This window comes from Wyeomyia smithii, chromosome 3 (assembly GCF_029784165.1).
Source record: "Wyeomyia smithii strain HCP4-BCI-WySm-NY-G18 chromosome 3, ASM2978416v1, whole genome shotgun sequence".
Taxonomy (NCBI): domain Eukaryota; kingdom Metazoa; phylum Arthropoda; class Insecta; order Diptera; family Culicidae; genus Wyeomyia; species Wyeomyia smithii.
The window spans coordinates 30,627,814-30,648,508 of NC_073696.1; the positions used below are offsets into that span (position 1 = coordinate 30,627,814).

Genomic DNA, 20,695 nt, shown 5'->3' on the forward strand with positions numbered 1-20,695 from the left:
GGCTGTGTGTTGTTAAAACAGCAGATTTCAACTGCAATGCCTGTGAAATTCGGGTTTATTTGGTTTTTTTTTTTTCAATTGAGTTAAATGATGTTAATAAATAATAGTATCTGGTGTAGCATATCTCAGAATATAGACTTGTTTTTACATTGAACAGCGGATTGTTTGGCTGTTATTTTAATATTTTAACCTTTCGCCATTGGTTTTTAGGTACTTAATTTGGTAATTTAAATATATCCACAATTTGTTCATTTATTGAAAAAGTGTTGAGATAGAAAAAGATTTTTTTGTGAATCGGACTTGTCTTTGTATGAATATAATCAGAAAAAAACAATATTAATGAGAGTATTGTATACTCTAGTGGGGAAAAATGATTTTCTTTGTTAATCGAAAACAGAAATAGAGTTAAGTAGAAGCGCTGGAAAATTTTGTCGTTTGTTTGTTTTTTTTTTTGACCTTTTTCCTATTTTCTGATAACGTTCAAACGAACACCGTGCTATCACAATTTATAACATTTTTCTAGAGGTCGCTTCTTTTGCAGTAAAAGCAGCAGAGATTTCTGGTCCGCTTCAACCAGCAGGGCCTGGAGGTATTGCAAGATTATGTCCACCAACACCGACAGGAGCGGTGAAACTGGTGCGACTAGTTTTTGCAATTAAAAAGTCTCCGATTTTAATCTCGTCTATTGCAGTCCCTCACCGTATGGCCCCAAACTGGACGGTAAACGTCGCTCAAGAGTGGCGCGCTATCAGCACCATAAAACTCCTTACAAGCCATCGGGTCCATCGGCCAACTGATTGCCGCCGCCGGGTCGAATAGATAAGAAACCGTTTCCCCACATCTTCTTGGCAAACAGGTGCCAATGACTGTGTTTCGCATTCACAGCCCCCGGGCAGAGGTCACTGCACTCCCCACGGAAAATGGGCACATAATGAAAAATGGGCATCCTCTCCGGCGGGCTGTGAAGAACATCACACTTTGGCGGCCCACTGCGTACCAAGAGGTGCATAAAAGTGCTTTATTCGAGCCACTTCAAGCTTCACACTAGATTTGCATTGCAGAGTGGCATAATAAAAAGCGATCACACTTGGCCGCAGAACTGGTTGTCGAGCGGGACTTCTCGGTCGTCGTACCCGTCCATCGCGCCGTAGATGACGTTCGGGGCGCACTAGGAAAACCAAACAAACAAACTTAGCGACAAGCGCAATTTAAAATAAACTGCCTTCATCAGTGGGCGCATTTATGGGGAGCCCACCGACGGCACCGGACAGTGGGCAATATCATACTCCTCGCTACCTTCGCGATCTTCGTGGTTGTTCGGTACACTTAGGATGGTTCATCGGTTGGTTACGAAGTGAACATTTCAAATCTTGATTATGTTTAAATATCAACCAAAGAACCTTTCTATCTAAGTCCCAGTATAAGTCTTATGCAAGCCATACGCCTGTATGATCAATTATGCCATTTAGTCTCGCCGGCGGTGGTCGGTTTATCAGCGAATGTTCAATTAAGGTGATTAGACAGCGAGAAAACTAAGCAAGGGCAAAACGGGCTGGCTGCAGCTGCTCGTAAATGGACCACTTTCTGGTTGACATCCTGTGGAGCCGCAGCCACAGCCGAAGGACTGAACGAACTGCACGTTCTCATGCTTATCGCAAAACGTCCATCCACTCCACCAGCGCCAGCACCAGCAGCGGTGGGAAGCAAACAGACGAGCGCATTATAATGACCCGTCACCCAGTTCTCGTGGTTTATCTTTGCAGGTAACATTTTCCATCATTATTCAACGTTCGTTACGTTGGCAGAATATAGCAAAATAGAATAATATCTTTGTAGCTTAACATTTAGCAAAATCCAGTTCACTTCATTTGCATAATTTTGTACCGTTTTTTGTTGCAACACAAGCGCAAATCACGCCTCATATTGACATTCCACCTGGGGGTCGATGGCGGCGGGACCAGACCAGAAACAGAGCCTGGCAGAAGTAATCAAAGTGTCAGTCGAACAAATCTTCAAGCGATTTTCACCGCGCATTTCGGACTTGCAGGCAGGCTTGTTCGTTGCACCAAGCCTGACCAAGACTGCGACCGAGACGACAACGACGACGACAGCGAACATGCTTTTATCGCCCAATCGATCTGCGCTTCCTTGAAATCCCGGCCGCTCGAAAGCCACGCAAATGGAAATGCATGTTAAGTCGCGGATGTACGATTTTTTGGCAACTGTGACGTGGGGTGTCTTTGGCTGCACGTTGCAAGAACCTAAATTACACGGGTAAGATATAAAAATTGTAATTCGGTCGTAAAATAATTTCAGTAATAACGTATTTTCCGTAATATAAGTGTTCGGCGGAAGGACGCTGACTGACATAATCTCGATCGCATAGGCATATATAACAGTAAGTCGCTATTATCTCTACACGTGGGGAGATATCCTCTGTCAATCACTAAAATAACTTTTGCAAGGTAGTGTAGTTGAACGAGGTGATTCTGGACTTTGAAGGGAGACAGGCAGATTGCGGGTTCAAATCCCGCCCGGAAGAGCTATATTTTTTCTAAACCTAAATCACATTGTCAGTTCTCTTTCATTTTCGTATTTTAAATATTAGGTACATACACTGCCTGCTTGATGAGAATTTTCCCTTGTCATTATATTTAGACAGGGTTGATCTTAATGTAAAGCAAAGCCTTGGTGCTACATTCCGATTCGGAATTCGACCTTCTGTTTTTTATACACAGACTTTGCAGCCGACTGTTTAGTGTAATGGACAATTGCGGGGCTAGCGCTACGATCCTACTGACACCAACAGTCTCTCCCAGATCGAGACTCGAACCTACGACGACTGACTTGTTTGGCCAGCATCATACATGTGAGACCATCTGGGAGATGGTTTTAGAAAAGAAAGATTTAAATGCATAATTAAAAATTTAAATTAAAATAAAATTTTCCCAGCATAATTTTAAAACATCTCGAAAACAGACACCATTTAGAATTCTGATCACCAAAACCCTTTTGATTAGAAATGATCATTGAAAACATCTCACAACATATTACCTAAAAATGTTGAAATGAAATCAAACTTAAACTTAATCTATAAAAAAATTCTCTTATTTGGCAACACTATAATGAATCGTTACGTTAATTGCTGATTTTCGGTAGTTTTTTCATGAAAAAATTAATAAATATATGTAGAAGTTATTCATTTTATTGCGCCGCGTGTGAAAAGTGTGAAATTCAACCAAAGGAAGTGAATTTAGAAGAGGAAATTGGGATTTCAATGTTTTGCCTTTTCGGTTCGCAGTGTCATTTTTTGTTTTCGCTCGTTGGTTTGGAGATGGTTCGACTATGCTTGTTCGTTTTGACAGTGAAATTAGCTTTTTTTATAGGAGAAAAGAAAGGTCTCCGTTAAAGAAACGTAGAGTGGTTTACTAAGTGATGGATGTGTATTGTCATAAATCTGGAGTTAAGTGAAAAATGTATTAGGAAGTGCGATTTTCGAAGCGAAAAGAGTTCACTTTTGCGGCACTTGCTCCAGCGTTTTTATTCAAGCAATTGCTGCACTGTCAGTGTGTGTGAACATATATAAGAACGACAAGCTCCCGAGTCACGGCTAGCATTGTGGATGTGTTACTATACGCCAGAAAAATTGTTTTTAACCCTAGTTGTAACATTCATCGAAACGGTTCTGCAAGCTTATGAAACTCGTTTCAAAGATAAGTTCATATTTTCATATTTATTTTTATCATAAACATATTCTACTCCGAACGGAGGTTCTAGTGAACAATATATGTATTAGTGTTTGTGTTCGCAAAGGTAACGTCGCATGGAATACAGGACCGTATACACTATATGCATATATTATTTTTCATTCGATACATTAAATCGATACAAATAAGATCGATTTTTAATAAACTGATCGAATGGTTTGTATATTGATAAGAGTTTTATTTTGTATATAAACGCAGCGGCAATTTAATAATCTGTCCATTGTTATCTTAATCATTGTTTAAGGCAGGTGTTGTAGACTACAAACGAGAGGTTGCAAGAGCCGTTTAGCCATCTGCAGCGTCTGGCTGGAAATTGAAGGATATTTTTTTTTTCTTCAATATTTATTTAATTTATACCATGCAAATTCTACTTACATTACGATGCAGGAAGCTGTCAACAACTATATTATCAAACATTTATTTGTCGCGCGCGGGAATAAGAGATATATATTCATTACCTTTTTTGCAATTCATGATTTCTCTAGCTTTTGGACAAATGGTCGGTGTGCGACCAAACCGAACCAAGCGCCATTTTTTTGAAAATTGAGTTTTTAACACTAGTGGATGTTAAAATTGATAATCTATATTTCATGAAGAAACGAAATCATTTGAACATATGATATTATAACAAAATTTCTCTGCAGCAGCTTGCAGGAAGCATACGGGGTGAGTAAACTTTGATCGCCGATTACTCGAAATAATGTTTTTGGCGCTTGGTTCGGTGTGGTCGCACGCCGACCAAATATTGTTGAATATTTTCAATCGTAAGTAATTGTAATTGTTGAAATTTGTAAGAAAACATGACACTAGCTCATGTCAACTATTCGGATTTTGTTTGGTTTGGCTTTCTGTAAATAAAGTTTGTTTATATGGTACTATGTTAAATATGCATAATTGCATTTCTTTTATTGATTTTTGAGCTTTGAATGCATGGAACACTGCCAATTTTTATACTTAATAGGTGTCTTAGGTTAGGATACCATCTGGTCGAAGGTAGAAATCAGGACATTCTTTTTCGGCACAAATTTGATCTAAGCCTAAGATCTCCTAGCTTGTCACGAGGTACGATACTGGGCTAACAAGCAGGTTGTCAAAGCTTCAAAACCCAACCTAGAACAGACTGTTAGTATTAATAGAACCACAGCGTTAGCCCCGCAAATGTCCTGCATACTAATAGTTATAGATTTGAAAATGCAGATGAATGAGTAGTATAATTGTTAGAGAGGCACACTGTCGAAGTGGAAAATATGACATCGGGAGGTTCAATCGCAGACAGAGCTCCAAGCTAAATTCCAAACTTGTGTAAGGTTTTTGCCTTTCTCCTAGAAAGGTATAGTAATCACTGAAAAAACCAAAGGTATAAAAGGGCCGAATGGCATATATCACTCGACTCAGCTCGACGAGCTGAGCATTTTATGTGTGTATGTGTGTGTGTGTGTGTGTGTGTGTGTGTATGTGTGTGTATGTGCAGATTTTTATTCTCACTCATTTTTCTCAGAGATGGCTGGACCGATTTTCATGAAATTAATTGCAAATGAAAGGTCTCGTTGTCCCATAAGACACTATTAAATTTCATTAAAATCGGATTTTTAGTTTTGAAGTTATGGTTCAAAATGTAAAAATCATTAAACATCATTATCTTGAAAACTACTTAACCGATTTAAACAAAATTGATTTCAAATGAACGGGATACCTGAAAACCCTTTACTTTTGAATTCCATAAAGATTGAACTTGTGGTTCAAAAGTTATAACAAGAAACGTGTTTTGAAGACTACTTAATCTCACTTATGTTTCTCAGAGATGGCTGAACCGATTTGCATAAAATCAGTGTCAAATGGAAGGTCTAGTTTCCCCATAAGACCCTATTGATTTGTTTTGCAATCAGACTATTACTTTTCCTGTTATGTTTAAAAATGTGAAATCCAGCTATGAAAAGGAATTTATTCCGAAGACTACTTGAACTCACTCACTTTTCTCAGTGATGGCTGATCCGATTTCTACAAAATTAGTGTCAACTAATAAGTCTAGCTGCCTCGTAACATCCTATTGAATTTTACTGTAATCGGACTGTAACTTCGTCTGTAAAGTACCGAAATGTGAAAATCACGAAACTTCATTATCTCAGAAACTACACAACCGATTTGATCAATATTAATATCAGATGAGCGGGCTAGTTAAGGGTTAACTGATGAATTATGATTGAACACGTGGTATCAAAGTTTGGCTGCCCTATACGTTCCATTTCATTTGATTATAATTGAACTTAAGCCATCGTTATGTATTAAATTGTTAATAAAACAACGAAAGTCTATTATTTCAAAGATTACATGACTAATTTGAACATAACTAGTGTCATACGAACAAGTCATCTCTCAAACTTACAAATAACAAACTTCATAACAATTTGATTTGTGGCTCAAAAGTTATGGAAAGAAAAGAAATTCGAATGCTATTTATAACTATACCTGCTTTGATTGATATATGTGGTCTCAACATAATTTAAATGTGGTTTTGTACTATTTGAACGTTCCAAATTCATTGATTCTTTTCGATGTGTTCAAAGTCTGCAAATGCACGACGAATCGGCCATAGGACTTTGATCATTCAAAAGACAAATCGTTTGAAATGATTGGTTTTATCGAAATGACAAAATCTTCGACTTTTGGCTTTTGGCGCTCTAATTCTGAATATATTCATATTGGGTGGTATTCGGTCATTTTCAGCAGATTTTCTGGCATCAATCTGACACCAGAAATACCCATATTGGGAGGTATTTAGTTATTTTGGTTGTTTTCCAGAAACTAACAGTGGTCGTCTTTAAATTCAAAATGGTGTCAAGGGTCAATGTTTGGTTTCTATGCATCATCTCGATTACGGAAATATCCATGTTGAGTATTATTTGGTCATTTTCGACTATTTCCTATAAGTTGCCATTGAGCGATTCAAAATGCTGCCTGAGGTCAATTGTTAGCTCATTGCATCATTCTGGTTCCAGAGATACTCATATTGGATGGTATTTGGTTATTTTAGGCTGTTTTTTACAAACCGGAAGTCGCCATCTTGGATTTCAAAATGGTATTTAAAATAATTTCTGGCCTCTGAGCGTAATTCTGGTTGAAGAAACACCCATATTGAGTGTAATTCGATCATTTTCCGCTGTTTCCCAGGAACCGGAAGTCGCCAACCTAGAATCCAAAATGGGGTCTGTGGTCGATTTCAGCAGCTGTGTATCATTTGTTACCACTAAAAACATTCACCTGCCAAATATGGTTCCATTTAGTTGATTAGTTCGCGAGATGTGCAGAAATTTGTGCAGAAACATGTGCTTCCATAAGAGGGAGGGGCGTCGAACCATTATGGACATATTTATTACCCTTTAAAACATCCACATGCCAAATTCGGTTTCATTTGCTTGGTTTGTTCTTGAGTTGTGCAGAAATGTATGTTTCATTTGTATTAGACCCCTCCTTTCCAGAAGAGGGAGGGGTCTCAAACTATCATAGGAACCTTTATCGGGAACAAAAACCCCTACATACAAATTTTCACGTCGATCGGTTCAGTAGTTTTCGAGCCTATATGGATCAAACAGACTGACAGACCGGACTGCATTTTTATATGTATAGATTACAACATCAATATTTTAGAACCGAAAGAGTGAATATACATTTATTGGATTGAAGCGTTCATGTAAATCTATTTTTACAAATAAAAGTTTGAATGAGAAAAGGGAGGACTGGGTGCACTGCTGAGCGAAACGGTGTTTTTTTTTGATTGTGCGTGTTTAAAATATTAAAAACTTATTTTGAAGAGTTGCAGAGCGGGTTAACGAGAATAATAGTGTTAAAAGTGAAGATTAGTGATGTAGTTTACTCAGCAAGTTGAAGTACTTGCCAAAGCTTTGCAATAAAGTGTAGAAAATACTATTTTATCCAGGTGCAAGGCAGCAAGACGCAATGGCGGCGGTAACGACAGATAAGTAAAACTGTATCTTACACAGTACAGAGAGGTGCTAGTTTTCTTCCCTACCAAAGGAGATTTTATAATCCTTCGTTTACTAAATATTATATAGTATTTTATATGTATTATTATAATTGTTTCGACCTCGCTAAACCCATAAATGCTAAGGTGAGCCCAATTCTTTCCAACGTGACGGATGCTAGCGTTTTCCAATAAGATCCACCGTTGTGAATTTTCCAATAAGATCATATTCATTATCTCACTCTCACGCGATGGCTATTCAAGAATGAGAAGACTGTATTATTTAGGTGACGACGGTGAAAGAGATCCTAATGCAGTCTCTCCTTTTCCCATGTGGGCATGGACAACATAGCAACGAAGTTTGCTTCTTTTAACATTAGTGTGGCCTAGATCAGTCATTCAGGAATACCAGCAGCGATTCCAGATCTGCTGTTTTTTTTTTTTATTTCACTTTACGAAATACCAACCCACATGAATAAGTTTAACTCGGTCGATAAATATCGCAATTGATCTAATTATTACGTGATGTATTCTTTTCAAAGTCCGCGTATGTCGAAAGACGTCTTCCGTTTTGAGAGGAAGGGGGATTTTAATCAGGAAAATGTTGGAATGATTCTGGTGGTGGATGGATTTCACCTAACCAGAATCTTATGCTTTATTATTCGATTTTTCTAGCTTTTGAATAATCGTTTTAAATACTATTTCTTAATTATGACTAGTTTGGCGTTTTGTCCGCAAATTTGAGACTACGTTTTGGCAAATATGTGTACCTGCATTTTTTTTTTAATTTTTGGGGCTCTGGATGCACGGAACTTTGCCAATTTTTGTATTTAATAGGCGACTCTTGCGTAGACAAATAAAATCAATCGACCTAAAACGCCGCGTCCCTACGCGTCCACATTGGTAGGAAGGAATAGAGCGGTCGTGCATGAATTGGTCTCAAATCAGGAAATCGCTTTTTAAGAACAAACGAACGTCGTTAGTCGATCTGTTAAGCAGAAAGCCAGATGTCCGGGTGACCGAGTATCTAGAGACTTCGCGTCGATACCTTCCATGAGTTCGTGTTTTATACAGATAGATTATCAACGCGATATAGTTGTCGGTATAATCTCACCGAGAAAACGAAAGTAGCGAGACGTTAACGTGGATAGAACTTTTGTAGCATTCGTAACATTGTGTAGTCGGAGATAAATCAATGGGATATTCTTTTCGGTACTTACTAAATGATTTGCTAAGGAAATATTCAAATATTTTAGTCTGTCTCAATTTAGTCGCAGGTACGGAATCCTCGCATGCTTTTTTTACCGTGGTATATCAAACAGAATGAGTTCGGATCGCGTAATAATTTTCGCGGAGGTTATTTTGAACTTATAGGCGCGATATTTGTTATTATGAACCCGGTACTCGAACTCAGCGCATCGTTTACCAAAACGAAACCTACTGCAAACCCTACCCTTTTCTCCAACATCCCAGTGATTTCTCGTGGAAGTGCAGACGTGTTCTCGGCTTCCAATAAAGCGAGTGTCATGTCAACATATTCCCGTACACATTCCTCCTTTGACCTGCATTCGGATGCGGCCGGCGCTGGTATTGCCAAATATAAAGGTTAAGGTCACCAGTTTTTACACATCGAGGATGAGTGTTAGTCCCAAGCATCATCCGTTGGTTCTATGTGTAATTACAGCTGATCTGGCAATAACGGAGTAACAACCGCGGGCGGTCAATCATGCTCATGCTCATGCTCATAAAAGTTTTAATGAGAAAGGCTGGGTCTGACCGCTAGGTGGATTAATTTAGGTTTATGTAGTAGCAATCTGTAACCAGATAGCGCTACCAGTACCGCCAGCCTCGTACATCAGCGAAAAAATGTATTGTAGCGATAAGGTCACCAGGCGACGTTAGTGTACAAGTGATTTATAACGCAATTTACTTTGAAAATTTACAAGGAAATTTTGATCAATGTTTTTCTTGCTTGGACGTCTGTCTGTGGTTCAATTTTGTTGAAACCGCGGGACATGTGAGAGTTTCGCGGGACGTATTTTGTTAAAACGCGGGTCTGTCTCGTCATTTCACAAATACTAGATGTTTGACGATTTCAAAACCTAGAAGATTTCTCTCGTCACTTCGCTGAGATTGTATCCCGAAATCGTAAGAGATACGCTACGAAATTGACTATTTCAAGAAAATCAGGACAAATGGTAGAATATAAAAAATAAATCAGGACGCTCAAATAGAATCACAAAATCAGGACATGTCCTGCTAAATCAGGACGGATGGTATCCCTAGTCTTAGGTTACTTATCATATTAACAGACTCGTCCAAGTGATATATATAAATTGTATATTTTACGATACAAAGCACGCTCACGTATGTGTAACCCCATCAGTATCTTTGCTGTTGCTTTAAACCGGTTTAAAATCGTAGAATTTAACACACTTTCGAAAATTACACAAACTCTTGCGTGGCACCAACTACATTCTTATTGCTATTGATTTAACTCGGTTCCATAAATGATATATCTATCGATATTTTTGTGTGTGTGATTTAACATTTATGAGTGGCTCCAACCGTATGATATTGTGGTTCAAATCGTCCACATCGTGTAATATAGTATTTTGCATTTCACCAAGACACGTTCGCGGAAAGATTAAGGTCACCAGTTTTTACACATTGAGGATGAATGTTAGTCCTAAGCATTATCCCTGGCAATAACGGAGTAGCAACCGCGGGAGGTTAATCATGCTCATGCTTAAAAAATTCTCTTATTTAAACATCCTAAATTTTTTACTAAAAGTTTCGTTTAAACTTGAAGCTTCTATAGAAGAAAGAAATCATAAAACTGCTACTACTATTAAATTCAAAATCTATTGGTTTTTTCAAACTGAATGGATGAAAAATTTTAGAATTTGAAGCATTTGTTATATTTCGCCACTCATTAAGCCATCGTAGATTTCGATTTTAATAAATAAATAAATAAATATATTTAATTGAGTATAGACCCTTTTGGGATGTTTTACAGTCACCGAAAGTCGCCATCTGGGATTACAAAATGGTTGATTTTCAGCTTCTGGGCACCCAGCGAACAATTCTATTGAATAACGGCTTCTTAAGATATAATTCAGCCTGATCCCACTTATTAATAGCTTAATAAACTGTAGAGCAACAAAATTGTTTATTGGGCATCATCCTAGTTCCAAATATAGCCATATTGGATGGTGTTTGGTATTCCTGAATCGGGAAATCGCAATTTAAGAATTTGAAATGGCGTTTGGAGTTGGATTCTAGCCTCTATGCATTATTTCTAGAAGTATCGAAGAATCGTATGAAGAAGTTTTTCTTCATACGAAACCTGCCATATACACACCCATATTGGGTGGAACTTGCCCATTTTAGGCAGATTTCCATAAAGTTTAATTCGCCGTCTTGGGATTCAAACTGAGTTCTAAACAGTGGTGGGCACCATTCCGCTAATTCGCTAATCGCTGATTAGCATGAGCATGAGCATGATTGACCGCCCGCGGTTGCTACTCCGTTATTGCCAGATCAGCAGTAATTACACAGAGAACCAATAGATGATGCTTGGGACTAACATGCATCCTCAATGTGTGAAAACTGGTGACCTTAATCTGTTTATTAGGCAATATCGGCGCCGGCCGCATCCGAATACAGGTCAAAGAAGGAGTTTGTATAGGAAAATGTTGACGTGATACTCGCTTTATGGAAGCCGAGAACACCTCTGCACTTCCACGAGAAACCACTGGGATGTTGGAGAAAGGGCAAGGTATACAGCAGGGTTCGTTTTGGTAAACAACTTCAAATGATTGGATATCTCCTCGTAGGGTGATCCTCTTTATACCGAAAGCTATTGCGCGTTGACGATCTATTTGAAGATAATACGGCCTCATTAAAGGTATAAACGCGGAGTCTCTAGGGGTTCGGTCAACCGGATATTTCTATCTAACAGATCGACTAACGACGTCTCTCGTTTTCACTTCGTCTGCTTTAAAAAGAAAACGATCCCGCGAAAATCACACCTGAAAAACGGAAAATAAAAATGTTGCGCGCTTATTACGGAAACGAACTATGAGTATCTTTCTTGCCAAACACCACGATCCTCTGCGTACGACGCGCGCGAAGTAGCCTTTGCCACTCGTAGCAACCAGCTATTTGTCAATCCCGAGTATACGTCGGCTGACGTGATTCTTTGGACGGTATACATCGCGTTTTCGTTAGTCACGATATTTATCTACCGAACGAAATTTTCGGCTAAATGGTCACCGTGAGACATAAACAAGTATCTGGGTAGGTCGCGAAATCACTTCATTTCGAAAACGTTCATATGAGCAAAACTCTCCCGAGCCGGAAACGCGGTTTACACCGAAGCATTGCACACGACCGCTAATTTCCCTTCTACCGACGCAGACGCTCGGGGACACGACATTTCGATGCAAATGTTACCTATTAAATAGAAAAATTGGCAAGGTTTCATACATACAAAGCCTAAATTATTTAAAAACGCAGATATCCAAATTGTCCGGTATATAGTATTGAGTTTATTAACAAAATGCCGAACTAGTCATAATTGGAACATAGTATATAAACCATCTGCCCAAAAGCTAGAAAAATCGAAAAAGTGAAACATACACACTTAGTTATACAGTCGTGCTTTCATGTAATCCCGATTTACAAAACTTTGAAATAGTAACTCAAAAATCAATAATTGTTCAAAAGCTAGAAAAATCTCAAAAATGAAGCTTAACGAAATACTCACAAAACTATGTGAAAGTTTAAGTTATTCAAATGTTGAAAATATTAGAAAAGATTCTATAAAACTAGCTTATATTTAATAATTCACGGAAGATATGAAAAATCTACTCGAGTTTCGAAAAAGAATCACTCAACCACTGAGCGAAATTATAGTATAAATGTTTTTGTAAATATAAACACAATGCACTTATCTTATACATCGTGTCAGCATTCAGCGCACAAAGCATTCCGTTACTTTTTTTCACCACTCGTACATAAACAATCACATCGTTTCCTTGGTGATTGTGACCACTTTCGAGGAAGCGCTCCGCCACCGGATGAAATGGCTGCTTCCAGGAATCATCATATAATTTTACTGGATCATGTCTGGCACAGTGTACACTAATCTTCACACATTTATGATTGCAGTTTCCAGGTCACGTCTTTCCTCACTTGCCTTTAGTTTGCAGCTTTTATTTCAAACTGAATAACAATATTCATAACTACACTTTTTCTCTGCAGATGGACGGTCCGAAAACAGTGATAAACGAAAATAATCCACGCACAACAACGAATAAAATGGGGATTGTAATTCTCTTTAAGTTCTTAGGCACTTAAGCACGAGAAACTGCAAAAAATTGCGAATTGACACAAAAAAATCACAAGCGAAATCTTTTTAGCGTCGCGAAACTGTTAGCGTCGCTAAAATTTTGGCCTTCGAAACGCTAATCGCTAATTCGCTAAATTTTGTAAAAAAACGACAATAGAACTATTTAGAAAAACTGTGAATTGCTGATGGCGTTTGTAAATTGCTTCGACAGATGAATATACTTTACTGCGAAAGTTACTCTTGGAACATATGTTTCATTCAAACAACGTTCAATGGTCTTAATTGTCTAGAGTTCCTCTCTTTACGACACAAGTGCAAGTCAGTCTTTTTACTCTAGAATGGAGCTCCAGTTATCGTACAAGCCACAGGAGCATTTTGAAGAACAAGCTCAAGGTCTAGATTGAATTATCGACACACCAAGAAGTTTTGTAAATTGCAATGCACTGGAAATTATGATAACTTTGGTTCTACTCTTCGATTCAGATAATAATTGATATTTTATGCAAAAATTCTTAAGAGTATTTACTTTAAATGCAAGCTGCATAACTTTTGTTACTCCTTTTTTTTTACAAAATGAAATATGAACACCTTTTTGTGAACCTCTTATTGTAAATAGCTTTAAATAGTAATTGTTTTCGTTTGTTTTACCACAAAAGATCAAAGTGGTCCATAACATACAAAACACGAGCAATAAATAAAGCGGTGTGATTATTTACATATTATATGAGCGTGCTCATTAAAACGAACTCAAAAATGATTAGAAAACGGATCATTTTCAGAAAAAGTGTAACAACTCAAGAATTGAGTAACTTCGTGGCTATTCAAAATTGTGTAACTCCATCATGAGCAAAACCTGTTTAATTTTTATGGAGCATGATGTATACAATAAATTAATGTCTCTCAGTTGGTCACGAGGTACGATGCTGGTCTAACAAGCCAGTCGTCGTATGTTCGAGTCGCGGCTCGGGAGGGACTGTTAGTGTCAGCAGGATTGTAATGCTATCCCAGTCCGCTAGGGGTTATCTTACGACCTTTGCAGGAAAGATTAGGATAGTTAATTATTCTCCTCTTTTTAGACCCCTCTGGAAAAACATAAGAACACCCTTCGACGGGACCCTTATCGGTTGGCAAAAAGGGAAAGATGTTTCCTGTTGAGGGTGGCTCAGCCCTCTTAAGCATACCTGCAAATGAGCGCTTCGATCGTTCCTTGAGTGCACGTTTCATTTTATCCTCTCACTGTGTACGCGGGACATACTTAAAGATCATGCCGAGTTCCCCCGCAATAAAGACGCATTTCAATGCCCCCACAGCAAGTGGTCTCAGCATGGTTGCCTCCGCACTTGCTGCAGTATGTGGCTGTATGACCTTAAGGCTTGCAGATCTGGCAATGCATAACCCGCAGTACAAACAAGCGTACAGGTAGACGAACCTTGTCCAAAAGGACGTAGTCCGGCAGTGCGGATTCGGGGAAGGTCACTCGAAGGGAGGAATTTTTTCTTCCCTTCTTCGATGGATGCTGAATGCAATTGCTTGCAGTCCAATATCTTTACATTTCACTTCATAGGGTTCTTAAAAAGCCAACCCCATAACGCAAAATGTCGTCGACAGTGATGTTACCATCGGTAACCACACCGTCGATTTCAACATTCTTGGCAGGAATGTACACGCGATACTCTCTCGTGAGAAGCTCGTAACTAGCAATTGCGTTTGCTTGCCACTCACAACAATACGCAGTTTTTTCGGTCGAACCATCGTAGTTTCGGTTAAATCCGAAAACTGTTTAGCCAGGTTTTTGTAAATATGGGTTTTCTTTATGGGCCGAAAAAAAACAACATAGGGGCCGCTAGCCGCATCTGGGCAAACTTTTATTCTTACCTCCGGTACCTTTGACACTGGACCATTTTCAGGGGAGAAACAGAGCAGCTTGGGGGTGAGATTACGATCTCTTCCTCATTCGTTCTTCCCCATATCGTCTATTTTTGCGGGAGCGTTTCGCTCTACGGGATACCAAGTAATAAATATTAAATAGAAAAATAATTTTTCAAACTAAGGTTGAAGGTTCGAAGAGAAAAATAAAAAAAAACAAAATAATAAAATTTAATACTTCACCACTTCAATACACGAAAATGTCTTTTGTCTAAGCGCCCTTTCCGCTGCTAACTGAAATTAATTGATGAATCACAATTCTCAGGCAGCACAATATCTTCTTCGTTACTTGGTGGTAACTTGCGCTCGGCGGCGCAGGAATTTTACTCCGGCTGCTGAACGGCTTTTGTTATTTTTGAATTAAAAACTCATTTTCGAAATATAGAAGTACTTAGTGTTGAATGCGATATCAGCGTAGAGGGGAACGTTTGTTTTTCCATTGTTGATATTATTTCCCACGTAAGAAAAAACGTGTTTCGCACCATCTCGCTTTCATTATAGCATCGGCCTTAGTTTCGTGAATTAAAATCACCTGACATCCCGCTCGAGTTCGTGCCGAAAGGTGTCGTGGATTATAGGCTGTCATCAGCGACAGCTTGGAAGAACCAACAAACATAAGGAGATGAAAAATAACAGCCCGTTTGGCATTGCATGTGTGTGCCGTCGTCAGTAGCTGTCGGGTTATGAACCGAATGTACGGGGAGCATGGAGAGCTGTACAATACGATGAGAGTCGATTTAGTTGAAAACTTGCTGTCATGGATATACAGTCATTTTCATAAGCGTGCTTCAGACTCAGTGTTACTTCTTACGAGCGTGTGCGTTACGGAATTTCGCATTTATGTATTAGCAACTATGTTCTCGCTATTTGACAATAGATGGTGCTAACAGTATGTGCTGGTCTATTTTGACATATGTATCTACAACGTGATGAACCATGCTTAAACATACGACAAACAAATCACTTTATTATGACGTTATATACTTCTAGTTCTATGGATTTGTGCCAAATAATTATCATTTGCAGGAAGTGTTACTTTTCTCATTTCAATAAATGAAAACGGCTGCAGAAGCACATCGAGAGTCCAAAAAAAGTTTGCTGCTCCGTGATTCGTTCCGTCCCATTTAAGACGGTAATTTCGATGTTGACGATGGTCCGCGTAGAGGAAAAAGCATAGGCCTTCAAAGATGCTGAATTTTAGGAATTGCTCCATGAGAATCCATGCTAAACGCAGGAACAGCTTGCTTGGGTATCAGGAGTTACACACCAAGCTTTTCGCAGGCGATTGCATACTTTAGGAATGATTCAAGAGTATGGAACTTGTGGAATTGTGAACAATTTCCTCAACAGTAAAAAGGAAGGTTTATTTTATTGCATCGTGACAAGTGGTAAAAAGTGGGTTCATTACTGCAACCAAAAGAAAAGATCATGCTTGTAAATCGTCGGCTAGGTCGAATATACGTGTCGACTTCAATTGATGCGATTAAGCCAAGCACTTGCCACAAAAGCTAAAAACAATGGTCGCAGTGGTCCAAATCTGACAAAAACAAAAACGAACACTGCGCGAAAAACAGCTATAATGTGAACCGAGACACGCTCAAGTGATTCTACTGCATGACAATGCTTGGCCTCATACTGCTAAAGTAATTAAAACTTGCATAGAAACTCTCAAATAGGAAGTCCTGCCTCACCCGCCATAGTCTCCCAAAGATTATGTTGTTGAAAAAAATTGTTTTTCTCAGTGTGTATTCTTGTACAAACATTTTTTTTTATAGTTTCACACAATTCATTCCTTACTGGTGACATAGAAATTGTTTATTTTTCTCTACTGCTATAAAAAGGTAAGGTCTATCTAGAGAAAAACTGATTTTTGACTCTCGAAGATCATTATAACCCAACAAAATGTTTGTTCAGGTACGTTTGTGTATTTTTAAGTGATGGAATGATACTTTATCTGGCCAGAACAAGTACCTTATATTAGCATGATGTGAAATAAAATGGAATGAAATGGGATCAGCCAAACCTCTGGGCCTGTACCGTGGTGTTATAAAATCTCTCTGAGAAGTGGTATAGCATCATTTTCTGTTCAACCTTATGTTCAAATTTATATTTTACATACAGATGTTGAGTACACTTGATCTTTTCTGCAGCACCCTATTGACTCATTGAATCTTTGTTATTGAAGTCACGACAAAGTGAAAAAGTTTGTTATTGAAGTCACGACAAAGTGAAAAAGTTCTCCTCGAATTCTTGCCAAGGTTCATAGGATATTGTACACAGTTGAAACTGGAACATTCTCACTTTCAATATAGTTAACCGTGAAAAAAAAATTAAAATTGGGAGATTTTTTGTGAAACTTTTTTTAAGAGCGTATATTTTTTTGAAAGAGAAAACTGTTATCTACAAATTTGCCGAAGACGCCTACCGATCAAACAAACCGTTTTGGCGGTAAACTTCCTCAATACTCATTTTTCTGAGACAAACAGATTTACAAAGCTCCATTCAAAATATAAAATGGTCGAACGAATTTATGTTTGCATTTTGAGGTATTCTGGCTGGAAACACAATATTCATAACGCTGCCATAATTTAAAATATCAAAAATTTGTCATCATTGTCACCAAATTAGGTACAATCTTTCACACCGCTCTCTCAATTTGAATTTTCTTTCATTTCATTTAAAATCAAGTTTTCAGCCCATTTTTGTATGGTTCATCTGTCGCACTCATGAACCGATTACAAATGATAAGAAAGTTATATCATTTCAATAATTTGTCGGTTAGGGGAAAAAAATTCTCACCAGCTAAAGGCACACCATATAACAATTAATCAAAAGAGCTCTTCAGTCTTTGGCTGACCCCCACTCGGGGTGCAAAGTAGATCAGAAACAAAACGTTCCTTCTACTGGAGTGCGCTGTGGTTCGGTCCAATCAGCACGGATTACCGACTTGTACCATATGTAAATTGGGTACCGATCGTTCGATACAGCGACGGAAACGAGTTGGCAGGTCGGGTCCAAAGGAGAGCCCAGCACCGTTCCTGCTGACAGTCTGGACATGAAAGTGGATGTAATTTATATAGGTAAACATTTAATTTGAATTTTAAATCAGACGACATCTGCTGACTGGGGCGGCTGCTAAAAGGGCATACGGCGCAACCGACGGTGGCCGTGGATGATTCAATGGAACTGTGTCTCTTTTTTTTCTTTAATCTGTTGACCCTGTTTTAATCTATGTTTGATTTAGCGGAGCCGGCGGATCGAGCATACGCTCGTCTATAGACGTTACGGCGGATTACACGGGTTGATTGACAGTTTGCTGATGATTTTTTTGTGATTATCTCTTCCAGACGTTCCTGCAGAACCTATTTCGACTGTTCGACATGGACAACGAGAACTGCCTGGAGCAAGATAAGTGGATCGAGCATATCAAGGGAAGGCTGACGTAAGTTGATTGATGCTCTAATTTTACGAGATGAGGCGCCGCCTAAATCAGTGTAACCATTCACAACAGTTGTTATTCATGTTATTTTTGATGTCAAAGCAGCAAACGCCCTTGAAGCTCTGTTTACAATGGTAATAACTTACAAAAAAGTTTCAAAGATAATTTTATCAATACGAGCTGAAATACTAATTCCCAAATCAGTTATTAGACGTTGTACACACAACAATCACATTGTTGCATGTATCAAAACTCACAACAAATCCGTTGGGACCAGGACGCGGCTTTCAACAGGTACCCCGTTCGTGATCCAAAGAGACAACCTAAAATGTCAAATCGAACCCAACAAGGGTGACCAAAACTCGATGAAAATCAGTAGGAATTTATGAATTTATAATCGATTCACCTGAGCGCCCTCTGCTTTGCGCCACGATTGCCGCCCCACTGCGTCCGTGTCCATTTTGGGTGTGCAATTCTGGATGCCTTATTGGTAGCACGAAGTCCCCACCCCGAGGGGGCTTTCGGTAGCTACCATACCACCCGATTCAGACCGCTGTGTGAGGTCGATCTCACACCTCTCGTGAAATTCGAAGAGAAATATAAGGTGCGTGCACAAATAACTATGCAGATTGTTTGCTCTCCACTGGCCGGCTGTCAGAGTAGTGTGACCGGCGATTATGATAATTCAAAAGTGGCGCACCGTTGTACGTTGCGTCGCGCTCAGGTTGGACCACAAGGCTGGGCTGGTCATCTTTACGGTACTTTAATCGACTTCAGATGGCGTACGCACAACGGTCAGTAACCAGCTCCGCGAGAGGCCTACATTGCCAACTTTGTATAAGCTGCAGAAAAATAATGACTGATCATAAGTTATAACGTTTCTTGTGTAGCAGTACAGCTTTGACTTGTTTTCATTTTTAAAATCAATTATTACTATTTAACACCTTTTATATTTGAATTAATAAGCGGCCAGTCGCGACGGGAGACGGCAACTAAACTGGATCGTTTCTTTGGTGGTGGGTCTAGTCTAGGCCGTAGATTGGCGTGTAACATGGCGTAAAATTTTATAGACTGAAACTATTTATTTCAACTTGCATTGATTTGTTCGGTAAGACGGCAGTTGATTTAAGGTGTGAACCGACTTGATGAGTACGTTCGATTCAAAACCACACCAACTGCCGCCAAAGGACAACCGAACAAAATTGTCTGTTGAATGTCAAGTCTGAGACACGAGAGAAGAACAGAAATAACAGATGCTTTGACTGATTCTGTTGCCGTCCGTGGGCTGTGTTAAAGCTGCTGAAAATGCATATCTTCGAAATCAGTGCATAAATTACTCGACTAAAGTGTTCGGCAAAATTGCATCGGTTCGACGCACGCAACGGTTGCGAATTAAATAATAAAAGCGTGAAATAACCTTAAAGCGCAGGTTTCAAATTTCCGTCATTCTCTCGCGGTTGCTCTCTGTCGGCTACCCGCATCATGTTCAGTGAACAGGGATTCGGCTTTGTGTGGTCTTTGCGGCTTTTGTTTAAAATTTTCATCAACAACTATGTTCATGCTTGAAATTAATTTCATTGGATGACCATGATAATTTTGACAACACCTTATGGGCGCGGATGTTGTATATTATTAAATGCAAGCAAGCACGTAATTTAACCTGCTATGGTATAACTGTTATAAGTATTAAAGAAATTAGAAGCTTTTGGCATGGTTAATTTTTACTATGGCAAAAGTGAACGAAAATGAACGCTTGAGGAGTCCGGGTCGAATAGACAGGTATGCAGTAGCCTGGGACACGGTTATATAGAAAAAAAAGCGATGGTGTTATATTTTTGCTCCCATGCACTTTTTTATGGGTCCTATAACAACTGTGTAACTTTTCAGATCGATCGGTGAAACGCCCGATTTGCGCCCGATTTTTAAAGCTTCCATACGATTTTATATGGGAAAAACCACTTTTTCAAAACTTTTTCTATAGAGATGTCCAGTTTGCTCCTAAAAATATATCAATACTTGTTATTTATAGGAAATTTTCCTGGGAGAAACTCTTCTGAAGACCGCAAGGCGCTACCTTGCTTGTGAAAAAAGATACTCACTCCAGACTGATTGAATATCTGACGAACGGCTCACCATTGAATTTTACTAGCAATACTGCTGCAGCATGCTTTTTTGAAGTAGAATACTTCTCTCAGGAAGTTCGGCTACATAGGGATGTGAAATGAAAA

At 38.9% G+C, this 20,695-nt stretch overlaps 1 protein-coding gene across 1 annotated transcript in view; it reads left to right on the forward strand.

The window, feature by feature from the left end:
* The window catches only part of LOC129726613 (uncharacterized), a 260,583-nt gene that overhangs the window by 123,692 nt on the left and 116,196 nt on the right, over positions 1 to 20,695 (forward strand). The window contains exon 2 of the mRNA XM_055683527.1: positions 18,376 to 18,470. Coding sequence (XP_055539502.1) covers positions 18,376 to 18,470 — 95 coding nt within the window. The remainder of the gene's footprint in view (positions 1 to 18,375; positions 18,471 to 20,695) is intronic.